We start from the raw sequence: 17,132 nt of genomic DNA, 5'->3' as shown, positions 1-17,132 counted from the left end.
GTCCAGGAGACTTCTGGGTCTCATGCCAAAGAATGAGGTAGGTATGGGGCAGGGGGAGTGGTTGGCAAGAAGGAAAAAGAAAAGGAAAGTCAAGAGTCCCCTGGGGCCGCAAGAGCCCAGACCTGCGGCCACAGGTGGCTGGAGCTGGTAGCCGGTGAGCTCACACCAGCCGACGGGGTAGATGTCCGGGGACTCACAGTCCACCCACTGGTCATACTCGCTGTCCCAGCCATCGAAGTGGATGCTGAGGAGCCTGTGCACCACCCGCTTCACCGTGGCCACGCAGATGAGCCGGGGTTCCATCAGGTCCACGGCCTCCAGCTTCATGCCCACCTTGAAGCCGTGGTTGGGGCAGTCCTGGGGAGGGGGGAGACGCAGTGACCAAGGCAGCCAGCTCCCTGCCCCAGTGGGGCCGAACTGGGGAGAGGGAGTGGACTGGGAGTGCCCAGGGGAAGTGTCCCCTGGCAGTGATCCCACTGCCCTCTGTTCCCAGCACCAGCCCCTCCGGGAAAGGGAGCAGGCTGGACTGTTTGGCAGAATGCCTATGGCAGGGTTTGGGACTTCTCCCCTGAAGCAGCTGGTCTCCACCGTCCAGACTCAAGGAAAGAGAAGGGGGTTGGAGTTAACACCGCTGACAGCGGGCAGGGCCACCCCAGGCCCCATGCTTCCTCGCTCTCCTCACCATGTTAAAGAGTCTCGACGGAGCTACTTTCGACTTGGTCTTCTCCAAGTAGGTGTCCCAGCTGAAAGTGTGTGCCTCGTAGCCTGGTGGAGCAGAAAACATAGACGTGGAGGGAAAGGAGGGAAGGCAGGAGGAAGTCTGGGGGAGGAGCACGGGCCAAACGGGCACCTGTAGCTGGGTCAGGACCCAGCCCGGAGTCTCCCCAGCAGCCTTCTTTCCTCCTCCGCAGGCTGATACCTGCTCTAGGACCCTGGTCCCGTCGTATAGGTTGTTCACTGCCCGAAGGAACAAGTGGGAGCTCTGCTCGCGCAGACACCCATTAGCCACGGAGCTAAGTCAGCCCAGTGTAAGGGCTGGTGGTGGTGGCTTGGCTGGTTCTGACAGCTCCCCAATCCACTCTAAGACTCTAAGGCCCAGGGTCTGGCTTGGACAGGAATCTGGGCCTGTGGGCACACACTGCCATTTCCGACTATGAGGACAGTCTTACCTTTTGGGGGTGTGAGCTCAATGTCATTCTTTTGGCAGAACGTGGCTGGGAAGATGGCGTGGGAGGAGGCATGGTAACAGAACCAGTCTGAGCCATCTGTGGAGGGCCCCCCATCCACACAGATCATCAGGTAGCCGTCTAGGAGAACCTGGGGGGCGGGCAGGCAGACACCATGGTATCATGAACTGCACCCCCATCCCAGGGTGAGGTGGCTATGGTGGGGACACGAGGCAAATGGATGCAGCCGGAGTTAGATCTCAGCCTTCCCTGAGCTTCTGCTTCCGAGCACTCGGCACCGCTGGAACCCATACTCATGAGGTTCTTTACTTTCCTCACTAGACAGCAAATGCTGTTCCCGCAGGGACTACATCTGTCTCTTCCAGTGTTTTTGGTGGTGAGCACACAGGCCCAGCCGGGAGAAGATCGGCTGGACGCACAAATCAGCATGTCCCCAGGGGGGCCAAGGTGGAGTCATCTGCTGCTCAGGCCACAGCAATAATGGAGGTGGCGTGCAGAGAAGTCAGCACAGCTATGGCTCCTGGCCAGGCCGCCACTCGAAGGAGAGGACGTGTGGCGGTGGGAAGGCCCCCAGGGAGGTTGACAGGGCGGGGCCTACACCCGACACAAGACCAGGCTCAGGCCAGGTGTTCAATAAGCACCCCTCCAACGCGCCTGGGACCTGACACGAAAGCCGATTCTGGGCAAGAAGCAGGTAAGACCCCTACTCTCAAGAGTGTGGCACTCCCAGAGCAGCCAGAGTGGGGAAGGGGGGACGGACGTGAAGGGCTCTGTGCCACCTCACCGGCTCCCGAAAGCCACCCTGGAAGCTGCAGGGCCAGGCCCAGGCTCACCTTGCAGATGGTTGCCACGCAGATGTTGCCCAGATTCAGGGGGTCAATGGCTTCCAGTTTCATCCCCTCCTCAAACCAACCACCTTCCGTGTAGACAGCTCGAACCTTAAAGGAACGGGGCAGCTGGGGAAACTGGGTGGCCCAGGTTGGGGGGGGGGGGCTGGCCTCATCTGCCACAGGCCTGGGAAGGAAACGGGGAGGGAAAGGAACGCCCCGGGGTCGTGAGGCCTGGAATGGGCCTGTGGCCAAGAGGAGAAGTGCCCGAGGGCTGCGCCTCACCTTCTTGAACAGGTAAGGAACAGCGTCACAGTAGATTTTCCGGAAGGTGGGATGGTGGGCCATGTCGCTGCGCCTCTCTTTTGGGGAGATGGCAGAGGGAGCAAGGGAGAGAAGGGAGTTGCAGGCTGCTCACAGGGCCAGCTCCCTCCCCTCCCCAGAAATGTGGGCGCTGCCCCGCATGTGTTCTAATCTGTATCTCGGCACCCCGTGCCCCCCACCTAGACCAGAAGACAGAACACGTCAGGAGCTCTCTGTAGGAACTACTGAACCCATAAGATCCAGATGCTTCCCCCATCATGTAATCCCCAGGTTCCAATCGGTTTAAAACCCTTACAAACTGAGTGACCTTGGTCAAATCATGCAACCGCTCTGGACCCTGGTACGACCATGCACATGCTGGAGGTGGTCACCCCCACCCCACGGTGGTGGTGTGGGGTGCAGAGGTGCTCCCGCCCCGGCCCCGACAGCAGACCTGACAGCTTGATGCCATGGCCGACTCGCCGTGACCAGCCCACTGGGTGGATCAGGGGGCTCCACATGTGGCACCAGAAGTCGTCATCACTGTCGCCGTCCTCATAGAGGAGCCGAAGGCGACCCCCGATTACTGTGTCCACCACGGCCATGCGGGTCCGGGACACCTGGGCCTTGTCCACCACCTCCAGCCGCATGCCTTGTCGGAAGGGGTACTTCATGCTCTCCACCATCTGCAACATCAGGGCACAGGCCTGCTGTGGTCCTGGGGCTCCCCCCGCCCTCCCTGTGTCATCTCTTACTGCACCCAGCCCTGAGTTAGGGAACGGGCGGATGAGCCCTCCCATCCCACTGGGTTCGACCCTGGCCCCCAATTCCCCAGGATGATGTGGAAGGACAGCACTCAGGTTACAAGGTGGGCACCAAAATGCCAGTCACTCAGTATGATGGGAAGTACAAATACCCCTTGCAGACGAAGGAAACAGGTGCCCCAGAGGGCTCAAGTGACTTGCCTATGCTCACCCAGATTCACTGGTGCCAGAGCTGGACCTTGAAACTGGTCCCAGTGTCCAGCCTTGTGCGCTTTCCCACGCCCCTCCACCTCCCGGCTGATGGCACATACAGCTCTCATGTCCAGAGAGCTGAGGCCCCCGATGCCTCCGTATGTCTAATTACAGCTGTGAACCCACTGGGCTGCAACTTGAAACGGCTATCCACTGACCCAGCAAGGGACAGTGACCAAGATGCCCATAAGCTGTTCTAGAGAGCCCTGATGACAGGCCACGGATGAGGGGTAGGAGAGTTTTTCAGGTCACTGTGACTTCAGTGCTGTCCTGCCTGGGGTAGGGAAATGGGAACAGTGAGCTCTGTAGGGCTTTCACAGCCAGGGAAAACCAGCCCCAGCCTAGGGGACCAAGGTGGGGACTAAGCCATGCTATTTTTTTTCTTTTAAGATTTTATTTGTCAGGGGCGCCTGGGTGGCTCAGTCTTTGGGCACCTGCCTTCGGCTCAGGTCATGATCCCAGGGTCCTGGGATCAAGCCCTGCATGGGGCAGGCTCCCTGCCCTGTGGGGAGTCTGCTTCTCCCTCTCCCACTCCCCCTGCTTGTGTTCCCTCTCTCGCTGTTTCTCTGTCATATAAATAAATAAATCTTTAAAAAAAATTTTTTTATTTGTCAGAGCACGCATGATCTGAGCCAAAGGCAGACACTTAACAGACTGAGCCATCCAGGCGTCCCTAAGCCGTGCTATTTCCAAGCCCACCAGGAGGGGGAGCATCTCTATGGTCACAAAGCAGCAACCAGGCAAAGCTGATAAGAGTCCTACACCACAGATGCGTCAGACATCAGCTCAAGGCCTGGAATCAAGTCCAAACCGACTGCCTGATTGGCCCATTTAGGAGAGAGACACAGGGTGAGGCCTGGATTGGGGTCCCTCTGCGCTACCTTCCTCTCCTAGCCTTTCCTGACACACTCCTTTCTTTGACGCCCACCCAGGGCAGCCCACAGCCCACCACCACTTTCATGGCCTCTTTGTTCAGTCACGCCCAGAACCTGAGCTCCGTAGGGGTAGAAGCCAGGTTTGGGAGGATTCATCTCGATCGTCTCAGTTCCAAGCACAGAACTAGGCACAGAGTTAGTGCTCAGTTAACGTTTTTTCTCCTCGACAAACACATAGTACACACCTGACCTTGGCCAGTGGGTCATTCATTCAAAACATTTTACTCAGCACTTACCACATTGTAGGCATCAAAGGAACCAGACTGGATTTGGATTAGAGCTTCCTTCACAAACCCACCCCCTTTTACCTTCCCTACCCCCAATCCTCAGAGGCAGCTGCTTTTGTATCCGCTGCAGGACTGGGTACATGACAGTGAGTCACTGTGTGCTTGCTGACTGGTTCACATGGAACCAGAATCAAGCTCTTTTTTTTTTTCAAAGTAGGCTCCATGCCTAGCGTGGAGGCCAACGTGGGGCTTGAACTCATGACCCTGAGATCAAGAGTTGGATGCTTAACCAACAGAGCCCCCCCGGAATCAAGCTCATTTTAATTTAAGCAGAGGAGAGGCCAGCCTGATAACGCCAGTGGCTGCCCCGCCCACAATCAGCTACCTCATCTTCAGACAAGTGCCAGGGGAGGAGTGAACGCTTGTTTTCAACTGCTCCATCTGTCCACTGTGCAAGGCATTATGAGAAGAGGAGAAAGAGCTTATAGTTTTGTTGGAAAGAGAGTATGGGGCCGCCTGGGTGGCTCAGTCGTTGGGCGTCTGCCTTCGGCTCAGGTCATGATCCCAGGGTCCTGGGATTGGGCCCGCATCGGGCTCCCTGCTCAGCAGTGAGTCTGCCCGCTCTCTCCCCACTGCTCATGCTCTATCACTCTCTAATAAATGAAATCTTAAAAAAAGAGAGAGTATGAAAAGATAAATTAGCAAAATACAGAGAAATAAAGAGTAAACGGACAGTACCCAGCAAGTTCAACTAAAGCAAAAATCATTTCTACTTTAGGGAAAAAAGCCAGGGAAAGCTTCCTTGAGGTGCTGGAACCATTCCTTGCCATAGGCCCACTCTCCACCAGCTAAGACTCACGGTGGCAACCTCTTCACCAGGCGTCCGGTGCCTTGGGTGAGATGGCCCCAGCTTCTATTCCATCCTTACTTTCCGAAACTCTTGGCTTCCAGACCACCCACACCCTACCCATCAAGGTAGAATTCAAATGCCATTTTCTCCATGAAGCCTTCCTTGATAGCTGCTCCTCTTCAGGCCACAGGGCCAGTTCAACCATGTGCCACACAGCACCCTCTCTGTGTCCCCTGCCCGCTGCTGTGTCGCTTACGGAGGCAACGTGGGAACCAGACCTGTGCGCATCCGGGTCCGGAGACCTCAGACGCTGTCCAGGCCCCTATGTGAGCGAGCCCCACAACAGAGGGTCTGGTGTACAGAGGTGGGAGAAATGAAGTCTTCACTATGTATCCTTGTGTTCTCTTTGAATTTTTAACCACGTGTGTGATTTTTTAAGTTAAGGAGCTAAATTTTACAAAATTAAAATTAAAAGCCACAGAGATGATTTGGAGACACACCCCTGGTTCAGAACCCAGTCTATTTTATATTCCTGGCGTTTCCTCTGCCAGACTGGAGGGTCCTGAATACAGGGTCTGTATTCCCACAGTTCCTTGTACACAAGTACTTAATAAAATCTATGGGATGGGGGCGCCTGGGTGGCTCAGTCGTTAAGCGTCTGCCTTCAGCTCAGGTCATGGTCCCAGGGTCCTGGGATCGAGCCCCGCATCGGGCTCCCTGCTCCACGGGAAGCCTGCTTCTCCCTCTCCCACTCTGCCTGCTTGTGTTCCCTCTCTAGCTCTCTCTCTCTCTGTCAAATAAATAAAATCTTTAAAAAAAAAAAAAAAAATCTATGGGACGAATGCTCCTGAAAAATGCTATGAGCAAAGGTAAGGCTCTGGAGGAGCAAACAGGAGGCAAAGCAACATGATCAGCATGGCAGGATCAGAGTCTGGGTTGGGTGGGGGAGGCCGACACTAGGCTGGGAAGGCGGACAGCAACCGACATCCTTCCTGGAGAAACGTGAAGCTGCTAGAAACTGGCAAGCAAGGGAATCTTTGAGAAAATACTCCAGTGAGTAGCAGGGACAGAGAAAATGGAAGAGGGGCAGGAAGGAGATCAGTTAGGACACCCAAAGGGCTCAGTGCCAGACCTTGATATGGAAATCCACGGGAAGTGTCCTGGAGCCCACCAACCGTTTCATGAGGTACCCCTTCCAGTCGGTGAACTTGGCATGGATGGCTGTGGAGACACAGCGGAATCCTGGTTACACAGACTGACAACGCTCCCGCCAACAGGGGGCACCAGAGCAACTTATTTCTGCCTCTTCGGGGCCGCCATCACATCTAATAAAACCTGCTGTACAACTTGGATCTGCCACGGGGCTTCTGAGACCGGAGGGGACAGGAAGCAGGCTGGCAAGTGGGTTCTGCTTGGGCTAACCTAAGACAAAGGGTGCCCCTTCTACCAAGGGCTCTGCACGAACCACAACAGGGAATGTTCTCATCAACTCACTCCGTGGGGGCACCAGAATCTTGCTGTTGATGGCACACCAGCCAATGGGGTGGACGTCCACTGTCCCCAGGTTGCACCAGAAGTCATGGCTGGCGTCATTTTCAAAGCCTTCGTACCGAAGCAGCACCCGGTACCCTGAAAGAAGGAGGGCACCGGTGAGGGTGGGTGGGATGGGGAAAGGTATATTCTCAGGCCTTCCTTCTTCTTGAGCCTAACTAAACCTGACTCCTCTCCCAAGAACTCCTTCTGGGCAAGTGGGGTCCCTGTTGTCCTCAACAGTCACAGCCAAAACAAACCCACGCCGCGTACTCGGAAAGCTGTGTGGCACAGCAGGGAGAATTAATTTTCTGCAGCCTGATCGTTCCTGGAAAAAAACCTTAAAAAGGGGACTTTACAAACTTGTCATACTTTGTGGCCTCTTCGAAGCCAGGGAAGGTAGGAGAATCCCAAGAAGGGACTGGCAGAGCTCCAGGGGGTGGGCTTTTTTGTTTTACGAAGCCAATTTCTGTGTGCGATACTGCCCACCCGTGCGGAGAGGTCCTCCGAACCCGGACCCTGCCTTGGCCAGAGGACTACCCACCTGCGGCCTGGATGACAGAGGCGATCCAGTACACCCGGCTGGGGAGCACGGCGTCGCTGTTGAGCACCTCCACCTTCATTCCCTTCATCACATCCTCCCACTGGTCATAGAGTGGGACCTGTGTGGGCACGAGAGCATTCAGGGGGACGGTGAGCTGCCTGAGTGGACAGGGGAGAGTGGCTGGCCTCACGAGCCCTGGCGTCCTTCTCTGCACCTCAGTGCACATCACTCGCTGCATGTGGCCAGCCAGGCATGGGACTAGGGATGAAGAGAGGAGCAAGACGAGTCCACAGTCCCCAAAGAGCTGAGGCAGGACAGTGGGGGTGGGGGGACGGGATGGGAGGGCGGTGCAACAGCCAGACATCCAGAGTCAGTCAGCCCCGAGTGCTGATCTTACAGGACCCCAGCTCCTCACTCCATCATCCAGCGACTACACCTCACACCGCCTAGTGCTCGCCACGTGCCAGGGACTGTCCTCGGCACAAATACCACCTCTTTCAATCGTCACTCAAGCCTGGGCAGTAGTCTCTCAGCCATCACCATGCCGGCTCTCACGTACTACTTCTGGTACATTCTTTCTCCACTTCTCCAACCGGTCTTCTCTTCAGATGCTCTCCAACAGCAGCGCACCCTTCCTGTGTGCCTTCCCTATAGCTAATCCTCACTTTGCACCACCAGCACCTTGATTCTCCTTTGGAGAAACTCACCCTTTTTTTCATTCTCATCCTGGCTTAAGCTCATCGGGGTATCCCATTCCATCTCTCTGGCCAGAGAAGAACCGAGAAATGGTTATGCTACCCGGGCACACCAGGGCCAGCGTGGCAGAGCCTATGGAATCAGGTATGCTGAATGCAAGCTCGATGTAACTCCCCTGCAGTGAAAACTCAGGGCAGAAGAGCTTCCCACTAGGAAAGGTGTGCGCCTTCAACAGCAATGCGGAGAAGAGTCAAACTTCCCAACTTTCCTCTGTCCGCGGCGCTCTCCAGAGTTCAGCAGCTACTAGGATGGGACTCTGGTCAGAGGGCTCCAAGAGTAAAGAGGCCTCCTCTCCTCCACTTCCTGGCTTGAAAGACCAAACAGGAGCACCACTCTAGGCGGCTCCCGGGCCCCCAGACAACTGGCAGCATCTCTGCCCGTCCTTCCACTCCAGGCCCAGCCCCCCAGGACCTCACTCTTCTGTGCTTCTCTGTGCAGAAGTGGGCTCCAGGAGGATCCCCATCTGCCTCCCAGGGACCAGGGGGCCCAGAGCAGTTCAGAACAAGCTTTCAATGGGAAAACATGGACCAATGGGGAAGACAGAAGAGGATTTCTATAAAAAAGAAAGAAAGAAAAAGGATTTCTAGCACAAAGTTCCATTACATAAATAAGCAGAGTGAGAATGACCTCAGAGGGATGCACGGTGCTAGAAGGCCTCGATGAGGCTTTGTGGGAGGATGCTGAAGAAAGGTGGACAGAAAGGTAAACCAGAGCGAGTGGCAAAGCTGGACTGCGCCCACCCCGACCTCACCACTGCTCTCTCCGGGGTGCCGATGCCCAGCCTGGAACGCTTGGGAGGCTGGCGGGTGAGAGCGGTGGCATGCGCCCCGGTTCCCAGCTCTCCCTCCCCTCATCTCCAGGGCACTCACGTGCTTAAAACAGCTGACGGGAGCAGCTTTGTAACTGTGATCCTTCAGGAACTTCCCCCAGTCGAAACCCAGGACCAGCGCTGCAGAGCAGGAAGAGGAAGAGCTGAAAGTCAGCAGCCCTGCTAGGAACCTGGCCCCCAGGAGTCTGTAGACGCAGGTCCTTCCCCACCCGGGAAGCCCCATACCTGCCCCATCAGTGGCCATCAGAACAGGGCTGGACCTTATCCAAAGGGTGACAGACTCTCAGGAGTGGAGGAAACATTCAAGGGGAGTGTCTGATCTTTCTTCCCCAAGAAGAGAAGGAAATCCAAAGACCTTTGGGCTTAAATTCCTTAGACCTCCCCCAACCTCTCATTGGCCACAGCTTATCTGAATGGGTGGGAGGGGTGCACACCTAGGCCCCTCCAACCCTCCTGCCTGTGGAGTTCAACTGCAGTCAGAAACTCAGACCACCTAAAGCAGAGTTGCTTAATGCTTGTATGTTTAAAAACTGCTATACACACTCAGAGAGAAAGGTTCCTTTCCTTATCCCACGACCCCTTTCCAAACCAGAGAGGGGTCTTCACTGTCCAAGGGAAACAGAAACCAAAGGGCCAAAAGCAATACAAGAGAAAAGAAGCTAATTCTTGGCTTCTGAATTATCAGGAGTAGGGGTCCTGGCACTTTAGGAATGACTAAAGGGATTTTCTGGGGTAATTTCCACACTACCTTCTGATGGGGAAGACGCAATCCACAGTGAGCTTGGACCAGGGCACTCTCTAGCTGCCCCATCTTTCCCATTCCGGGCTCCTAGGCAGGGCCACCCCAGAACGGGCACCCCACTCCCACCGATCCCCAGCAGCTTCCTGAGCACCAGTGCCCTGCTGTCTTACCGTCTTGCCCTGTTGGTGTCCCATCTGCTAGCTGTCCTGTCCCTTGCGAGTGGAGGAAGGCTCCGATTTTGGCAGACCAGGCTGCCTTGTGCAAGACTTTGGCTTTCTTGGTCGGCGGCTTTCCCTGGAGGGAGGAGAACATGTGTGTTACCCAATGGCTGAGAACAGGACTCTCGAGTTGGACTGCCTAGGTTCAAACCCTGGGATTCATCCAGTTACTTAACCTCTCCAGTTTCTTCATTTGTAAATCAAGTGGATAACAATAACAATCTTAACTCAGAGGGGGGTGGCAAGGATGAGAGTTACTGTATTATGCCGGCACTCAGTAAGTGCTTAGCTTTTGTTCAACAAGGGAGGACAGGGTCAGAGGAGCTACAGGGCAGGGAGGGACGCTTGTTCTATCTTTTCTATCTTTTAAGCCTTGGCTTCCTCCAGGAACTTTTCCCTCATGGCTTCAACTCAGCCATCTCCTTCCTCCGGAGCTCCTACAGACTTATTGCAGAGAGTGGGCTTCAGAAAGGTCCGTGAACTGAGTCAGGAGGCAATATTTTGTACACATACATGAATGTTCTGGAGCAGGTCCGTGGCTTTCATCAGGTGCTCCAAGGGGGCATCCCCAAAGGTGAAAGGCCACTAATCTGGTCTATAATTTGTAACTTAAGCACTGCTCAGAAAGACCCAGAGAATTTATTTTTATTTTTATTTTTTAAAGAGGGAGGGAGAGACGGGGAGAATGAGGGTGGGGGAGGGGACAGAGGGAGAGGGAGAATCTTTTTTTTTTTTTGAGAGAGAGAATCTTAAGTATGACTCCACGCTCAGCGCGAAGCCTGACACAGTCCATCTCACGACCCTGAGGATCATGATCTGAGTCCAAATCCAGAGTCAGATGCTTAACTGACTGAGCCACCCAGGCGCCGCCCCTCTCCCCCCTACCAGATAATTTATTTAAAAATACCAGTGAAGTAAAAATGTGAGTTTAAATCCCCCAGAGACCTGGGGTCAAATCCTGGCTCTTCAATTTCATTTGTATACCTCTGAGTAAGTTACTAAAAGTATTTGAGCCTTTAAAATAGGAATTTAGGGGCGCCTGGGTGGCTCAGTCGTTAAGCATCTGCCTTCGGCTCAGGTCATGATCCCATGGTCTTGGGATCCAGCCCCACAATGGGCTCCCTACTCGGTGGGAAGCTTGCTTCTCCCTCTCCCACTCCCTCTGCTTCGGTGCTCCCTCTCTCTGTGTCTCTGTCAAATAAAAAAAAAAAAAAAATAGGAATTTAAGGGGCACCTGGCTAGTGCAGTCAGTAGAACATGCAACTCTTGATCTTGGGGTTTTAAGTTCAAGCCCCATGTTTGGTGTAGAAATTACTTTAAAAAAAATCTTAAATAAAATAGAAATTTAAAAAAAAATTCATTTTTAAGAGATCACTGGTTGGACTCAGTCCAAATACTTAGCAAGTACTCCCAAATTGTAGCTATTAACAATACTCTTATTAGGGCGCCTGGGTGGCTCAGTTGGTTAAGCGACTGCCTTCGGCTCAGGTCATGATCCTGGAGTCCCTGGATCGAGTCCCGCATCGGGCTCCCTGCTCGGCAAGGAGGCTGCTTCTCCCTCTAATCCTCCCCCCTCTCATGTACTCTCTCTCTCATTCTTGCTCTCTCAAATAAATAAATAAATCTTTAAAAAAAAAAAAAAACTATTATTTGCTGAGGAGAGATTTTTCTGTGCCCTGACTAAAATCTGCATAAGGGAAACAATTATCTCACAAAAGTGAGAGATAAATTGTATGAAGTACTAAGCAGAAACCTGGCACACTGGGACTTTCAATAAATGTCAGAGCAGTGGGTCTCAAGCTCTGCTATGCATTACAGTCACCTGTGAGGGGACGCGTCTTTATTTTTATTTTTTTTAAGATTTTATTTATTTGATAGAGACACAGCAAGAGAGGGAACACAAGCAGGGGGAGTGGGAGAGGGAGAAGCAGGCTTCCCGCGGAGCAGGGAGCCCGATGCGGGACTCGATCCCAGGACCCTGGGATCATGACCTGGGCTGAAGGCAGAGGCTTACCCAGGCGCCCCGACGCGTCTTTTTTTTTTTTTTAATTTTTTTATTGTTATGTTAATCCCCATACATTATATCATTAGTTTTAGATATAGTGTTCCATGATTCATTGTTTGTGCATAACACCCAGTGCTCCATGCAGAACGTGCCCTCCTCAATACCCATCACCAGGCTAACCCATCCTCCCACCCCCCTCCCCTCCGATGCGTCTTTTTTAAAGTCCCTATGTCCAGGGGGTACCTGGCTGGCTCAGTCGGTGGAGTATATGTGCCTTTTTTTTTTTTAAGACTATTCACTTGAGAGAGAGCGAGCATGAGGGGCTCCCACTGAGCAGGGAATGTGACTCAGGGCTAGATCCCCAGGACCCTGGGATCATGACCTGAGCTGAAGGCAGATACTTAACCAGCTGAGCCACCCAGGTGCCCCGAGTGTGTGACTCTTGATCTCAGAGTTATCAATTCGAGCCCCACATTGGGTGTAGAGATTACTTAAAAATAAATAGATAATAATAAATAAAGGCCTTGTGTCCGGGCCACACTCCATCCCAGTTAAATCAGAACCTAGGGAGTAAGACCAAGCACTGATATTTTATTATTTTTTAAAAGTTCATATTTTTGGTTTTGTTTGGTTTGGTTTTTGGGTAATCTCTACACCCAACGTGGGGCTCGAACTCATAGCCTAAGATCAAGTCTCACCAAGAGTCACTATTTTAAACTCTCCAGGTGATCCCAACGTGCAGGCGAGTTTGAGAATCAGTGTTGTGGATGGTGGCCATAGTTACCAGGAAACCACAAAGCCAGGCACCTGAGATTACAGTCCAGTCCCAGTTCTGCTGCTCTTCCAACAGAACTACCTAAGGTAAGTCATTCTTCCTCTGGACCTCAGCACACTTCTCAACTAATGTGTGGGTTAGACAACACATCTCTTTAAGAATCCTTCCATTTACAGGGCTGTCTGGGTGGCTCAGTCCATTGAGTGTCCTACTCTTGATATTGGCTCAGGTCATGATCTCAGGGTTGTGAGACTGAGCCCTGAGTCGGGCTCTGGGCTGGGTGTGGAGCCTGCTTAAGATTGTCTCTCTCCCTCTCCACCTCTGCTCCCCCACCCCCGACTGCTCTCTCAAAAAAAAAAAAGAAAAAGTAGTAAGACTTTCTAGGTGGCTGTCTATGACATGGAGTCGGAGACAAGGCATCAACTTCCTAAACCCACTGTGGTTGGTGAAACATATGCCTATCTCCTAGCTTCCTTTCAGAGCATTTATAAAAGTACTGGGGGGCAAAGACCAAGGGCATCAGACTCCCCAAAGGCTCTCGTTTAAAACATACTAAACACATCAGACTATGCAGGGGGTGAAGGTGGGGAATGAGGGCAGCTCTAGAAATCTGTCATTTATCAAGCTCCATAAATGGATTCCTCTCCCCTCTAAATTTTAGAGAATAGCAGGAAACTTAAAATCTCAGAACGCCACAAGCAAGCTCCTCCCAAGCCCTCTTGGCCCCTTGCCATCAGCCAATTGGTTGCTCCTGTCTCGGCTCCCAGGACCCCAGGAAGGGTCTTCCAAGTGACTGCCTCTCACCTGTAATCTGGCCAAGATACTGGCTTTCTTGGAGTTGGAGGAGTAGCTCCTGGAACAGGAAACGCTGCAGAATCTCTTAGTCTTGGAGAAGAAGGCTTCCCTTGTACCCACGATACCACACATCTCACAGACAGCTGGGAAGAGAACTTAGCACGTGACCCACCTAATACGATCACCCCAAATCAAACAAAATGATGGGCCCTTCAAAATCTGGAACGGTGCATTAACTAGGTGAGTCCCAGCTCCCTGTAAGACTGACGGGACTGGAACAGGAACAGGTTTGTGTACAACTGAATCCGTTTTGTCCAAGATAAGCTGCCTGGCATCCCCTGGCTATATGTCAACAGTGGAGCTAAAGAAAATCCACAGGGCAACAGCTAAGTGTTGGAAAGTCTGTAAAGAGGAAAACGAGAAGAAAAAAAGTGTCTATACCAACCTAACTTCTGCGGATTTTCTCCTCATCTATAAAGAGACTGAACTAGATCAGTGTTTCCATCCTGACATCATATTAGAATCACCCGTGGAGCTTAAAAAATAGCCAAGCCTGAGCTTCTAATTAACTGGTCTGTGGTGGGACATAGGCATCTGTAGTCTGTTAAAAGCTCCCAGGTAATCCTAATGCACAGCCACGACAGAGGACCCCTGGACTCAACGGTCTTCGATGGTTCTAGTTCCAATGTTCTAAGATTCTAAGAGAATGGATGGAAGAAGACAGAAGGGAGAAAGATTAAGAAAAGGGAGGGGAAGGAGGAAGAGAAGACAGGTAGATGGAAAGGAAGAGTCGAGTGGCAGAGTATTTGCAGGCACTAAGGAATAGGAGTGTCCTCATATACATCTAGCCTGTCCCTCTTCACAGGCAGTCCACACACTGGGGGCCCTGACACAGGGATCTAGCAGCTGTCCAAGCAGCACAGCTCGGAAATTAACTGGCTTCCAGATGCTCTACGGGGACTCTCATCAGTAACCCTCTCCCCAGGAAGTCCCTTTATTCTGTATTTTCCACCCCAGCCTCACATCCAACCCACAAGCTACTTCTTGTCCTTTCCCGGATAGTAAATCAGAACATTTTAGGTGTCCTTCTCAACATCCAGGCTTAAAAATCAACCGGCTATTCACACAAATGTAAAAGCAGCACCATATTAGTGACTGGCATCTAATGTGTGCCAAATAAGTATTAGTTGTATGAAAGACCAAAGGAAATTGCAGTTTGAAATCAGACTGCAGCAGAGGAAATGCCCCTTGGGGCTACTTGGGGTACTTCTGTCTCTTTCACAGGCCCTTAGACATTAGATCAAACAGCTTTTACACCTGGACAGCTCTGCCCACATGGCCTATATCCCCCTCTTCCTTCATAATCTCCTGAAACCTCCCCGTCTTCAGGGGACACTCTGAAAGCACCTGGCTCAGAACCACTGCCATCCAAGGAGCGGGGAGTCCCAGGGCTGAGCAAATGCAGGGGGGAGGTGGGCAGCTCCCCTGCTTCCCGATCCTCATTTTCTGCTTCACTTGACTCCTCCAGATAGGAGCTGCTCTCGCTGCCCGCACTGCTGTTATAGCTCCGGAAACTGTCATAGCCACCGAAGAGCTCCAAGTCGTCCTCCTCCTCCTCTTCCTCTTCCATAGGTTCTGAAGATGGAGTCTCCTAGTGGAAGGATGACACATACCAGGCAGGAGGAATCAGGTCTGCCTTAGTGTATGGGGAAGAAGGATGCAGGTCTGCTATCAGCTTCCTTTCCAGTTCTTGGTCAACACCTTTGGGCCAAGTGGCAGGCAGAATCAAATACCCCTTTTGCAAACACCAGGATCATTACTCTTGTTTATACAATTCTTAACTGCAACTCATCAGAACAGCTTAACAAGACAGAAAATATGTATTAGGAATTCACCAAGCTCCTCCTGTGGATTTGTAAATGATGACATTTCAATATGATTCACATAGAATACAATGATGTGAAAATACTCTTAAGTTATCTCATGAAGACTTTCTGGGGAAGATGTAAATTAGAAAATCATTCTTCCCCCTTCAGCATATGTACACCAAAACAATCTCAATTGAGAAACAATTTCAGCCACAGAAAAGTTAATGTGGGACACAGACTGCCCTGAGGAGTGTTTGGGAAACAGATGACACACTAGTTAGAGCATAGTGGTATGTACCATAGCTCTGGACTCAGCTTCAATCCTAACTAGCTGTGGGTCTTTGGGCAAGTCATTTAACCCCTCTGGGCCTCAACTTTCTCACCTATGAAATAAGAAAAGTAGCTCACAGGATGTGAAATGTAAATGAGATACTGTGTATCAATCTACCTGCACTTAGTAGAAAAGGTCCTAGACCAGGGCTCAAATACCATCTCTACCGCTGACTAGCTGTAGGATCTGCAGGAAGTCAATCTCTCCGTGCATCAGTTCCCACATCTTTGGGATACCACCTCTTACAGAAGCTTGGAGGGAGAAATAAGGATTAATACAAATATAGCACTCAAAACAGTAACGCACGTAACAAGTGTTCGATACATGTTGGCAACTATTACTGGTTAAAAGCATGGGCTTTCAAACCAGATTTGCCTCGGTTTGAATCCTCGCTCTACCACTTAACTGCGATTTTGTGCAAGATACTGAAGCTTGCTGCTCTGTTTCTTCATCAGTACAATGGAGATAATAGCAAGCCTTCTTTAGATGACTAGAATGAAGACTGACCTATGTAAAGCCTAGCTCTGTTTCCAGCAGTTAGTGACAGCTCTAAAAGCGTGGGCTATTATTCTCCATTTCCCTTATATCTTTGAGCTACTCCATTTTATGTTTACAACTACACACGCAAATGTAGTAGAAAAGAGACCGAATTTAAATACAAGGTGACCAGAAGCCAAACGACTCAAGGATGAGTGGGTGACAGGCTGTAGGAGAGTGGGGAAAGTTCTGGAGCCTGCAAGACTAAGTGCCCATCTCCTTCACTTTACAGCTGTGTGGCCTTCCTGGGGAGTCACCACCTGTCTGAAAGCCTCAGCTACTTTAACCATAACAACGAAACAGTGACGCAGGATTGTCGTGAGTAAACTGGGCGACAATGCACGTGAACGCTCCAGACACGTAGTTTTATGAAACTTTAATCTCCCTCGTCCCACCAGGATGTCACTGGCCTCCTAATCCCCAAAGAAACGACCACGAGAGAGGGAGGACAAAGAAGATGCAAGAGCTCTCAGATCCTGAACCCAGGGAGCCCAGGGAGGCTGTTCCGCCCTGAACTACTCGCCGGACGTCGGCCCCAGCAGGATGGGGCAAAAGGCAACGCCAATCGCCTCTGGCCCTGCTCAGCCTAACTACCTCAGTTTATCCATCCTTCCACTCTCCACCCTCCAGGCGTCGCTAAAAGGCCTAAAGAACGGTCCCGCGTGCGACGTTCTCGGGGTTCCCTTCCCCCTTCACGATAAATCCTCTCCCTCTCACCTCGACGCCCCGAGTCTTCTCCATGAGACCTAACACCGTTTCTTCAACCGTCACCAGGTGCAGGAAGCCATATTGGCCTCGCGGCTCTTCCTGAGCGCAGTCATTGGCCGCTTCCCAGAGCTGCGGGCCAATCACGCTGC

At 52.0% G+C, this 17,132-nt stretch overlaps 1 protein-coding gene across 1 annotated transcript in view; it reads right to left on the bottom strand.

The window, feature by feature from the left end:
• The window catches only part of L3MBTL2 (L3MBTL histone methyl-lysine binding protein 2), a 21,077-nt gene extending 3,945 nt beyond the window's left edge, over positions 1–17,132 (bottom strand). The window contains exons 1-14 of the mRNA XM_036072623.2: positions 16,993–17,132; positions 14,947–15,190; positions 13,549–13,682; positions 9,917–10,040; positions 9,045–9,124; positions 7,420–7,537; positions 6,840–6,974; positions 6,478–6,566; positions 2,772–3,003; positions 2,300–2,376; positions 2,021–2,125; positions 1,170–1,317; positions 683–765; positions 123–357 (exon numbers count right to left, since the gene is read on the bottom strand). Of these exons, the coding sequence (XP_035928516.1) occupies positions 123–357; positions 683–765; positions 1,170–1,317; positions 2,021–2,125; positions 2,300–2,376; positions 2,772–3,003; positions 6,478–6,566; positions 6,840–6,974; positions 7,420–7,537; positions 9,045–9,124; positions 9,917–10,040; positions 13,549–13,682; positions 14,947–15,190; positions 16,993–17,016 (1,828 nt within the window). The 5' untranslated portion in view covers positions 17,017–17,132. The remainder of the gene's footprint in view (positions 1–122; positions 358–682; positions 766–1,169; positions 1,318–2,020; positions 2,126–2,299; positions 2,377–2,771; positions 3,004–6,477; positions 6,567–6,839; positions 6,975–7,419; positions 7,538–9,044; positions 9,125–9,916; positions 10,041–13,548; positions 13,683–14,946; positions 15,191–16,992) is intronic.

Source organism: Halichoerus grypus, chromosome 6 (assembly GCF_964656455.1).
Source record: "Halichoerus grypus chromosome 6, mHalGry1.hap1.1, whole genome shotgun sequence".
NCBI classification, from domain to species: domain Eukaryota; kingdom Metazoa; phylum Chordata; class Mammalia; order Carnivora; family Phocidae; genus Halichoerus; species Halichoerus grypus.
Note: the sequence above shows the minus strand (reverse complement) of the source record. Positions and strands in the feature narration are given on the sequence as shown.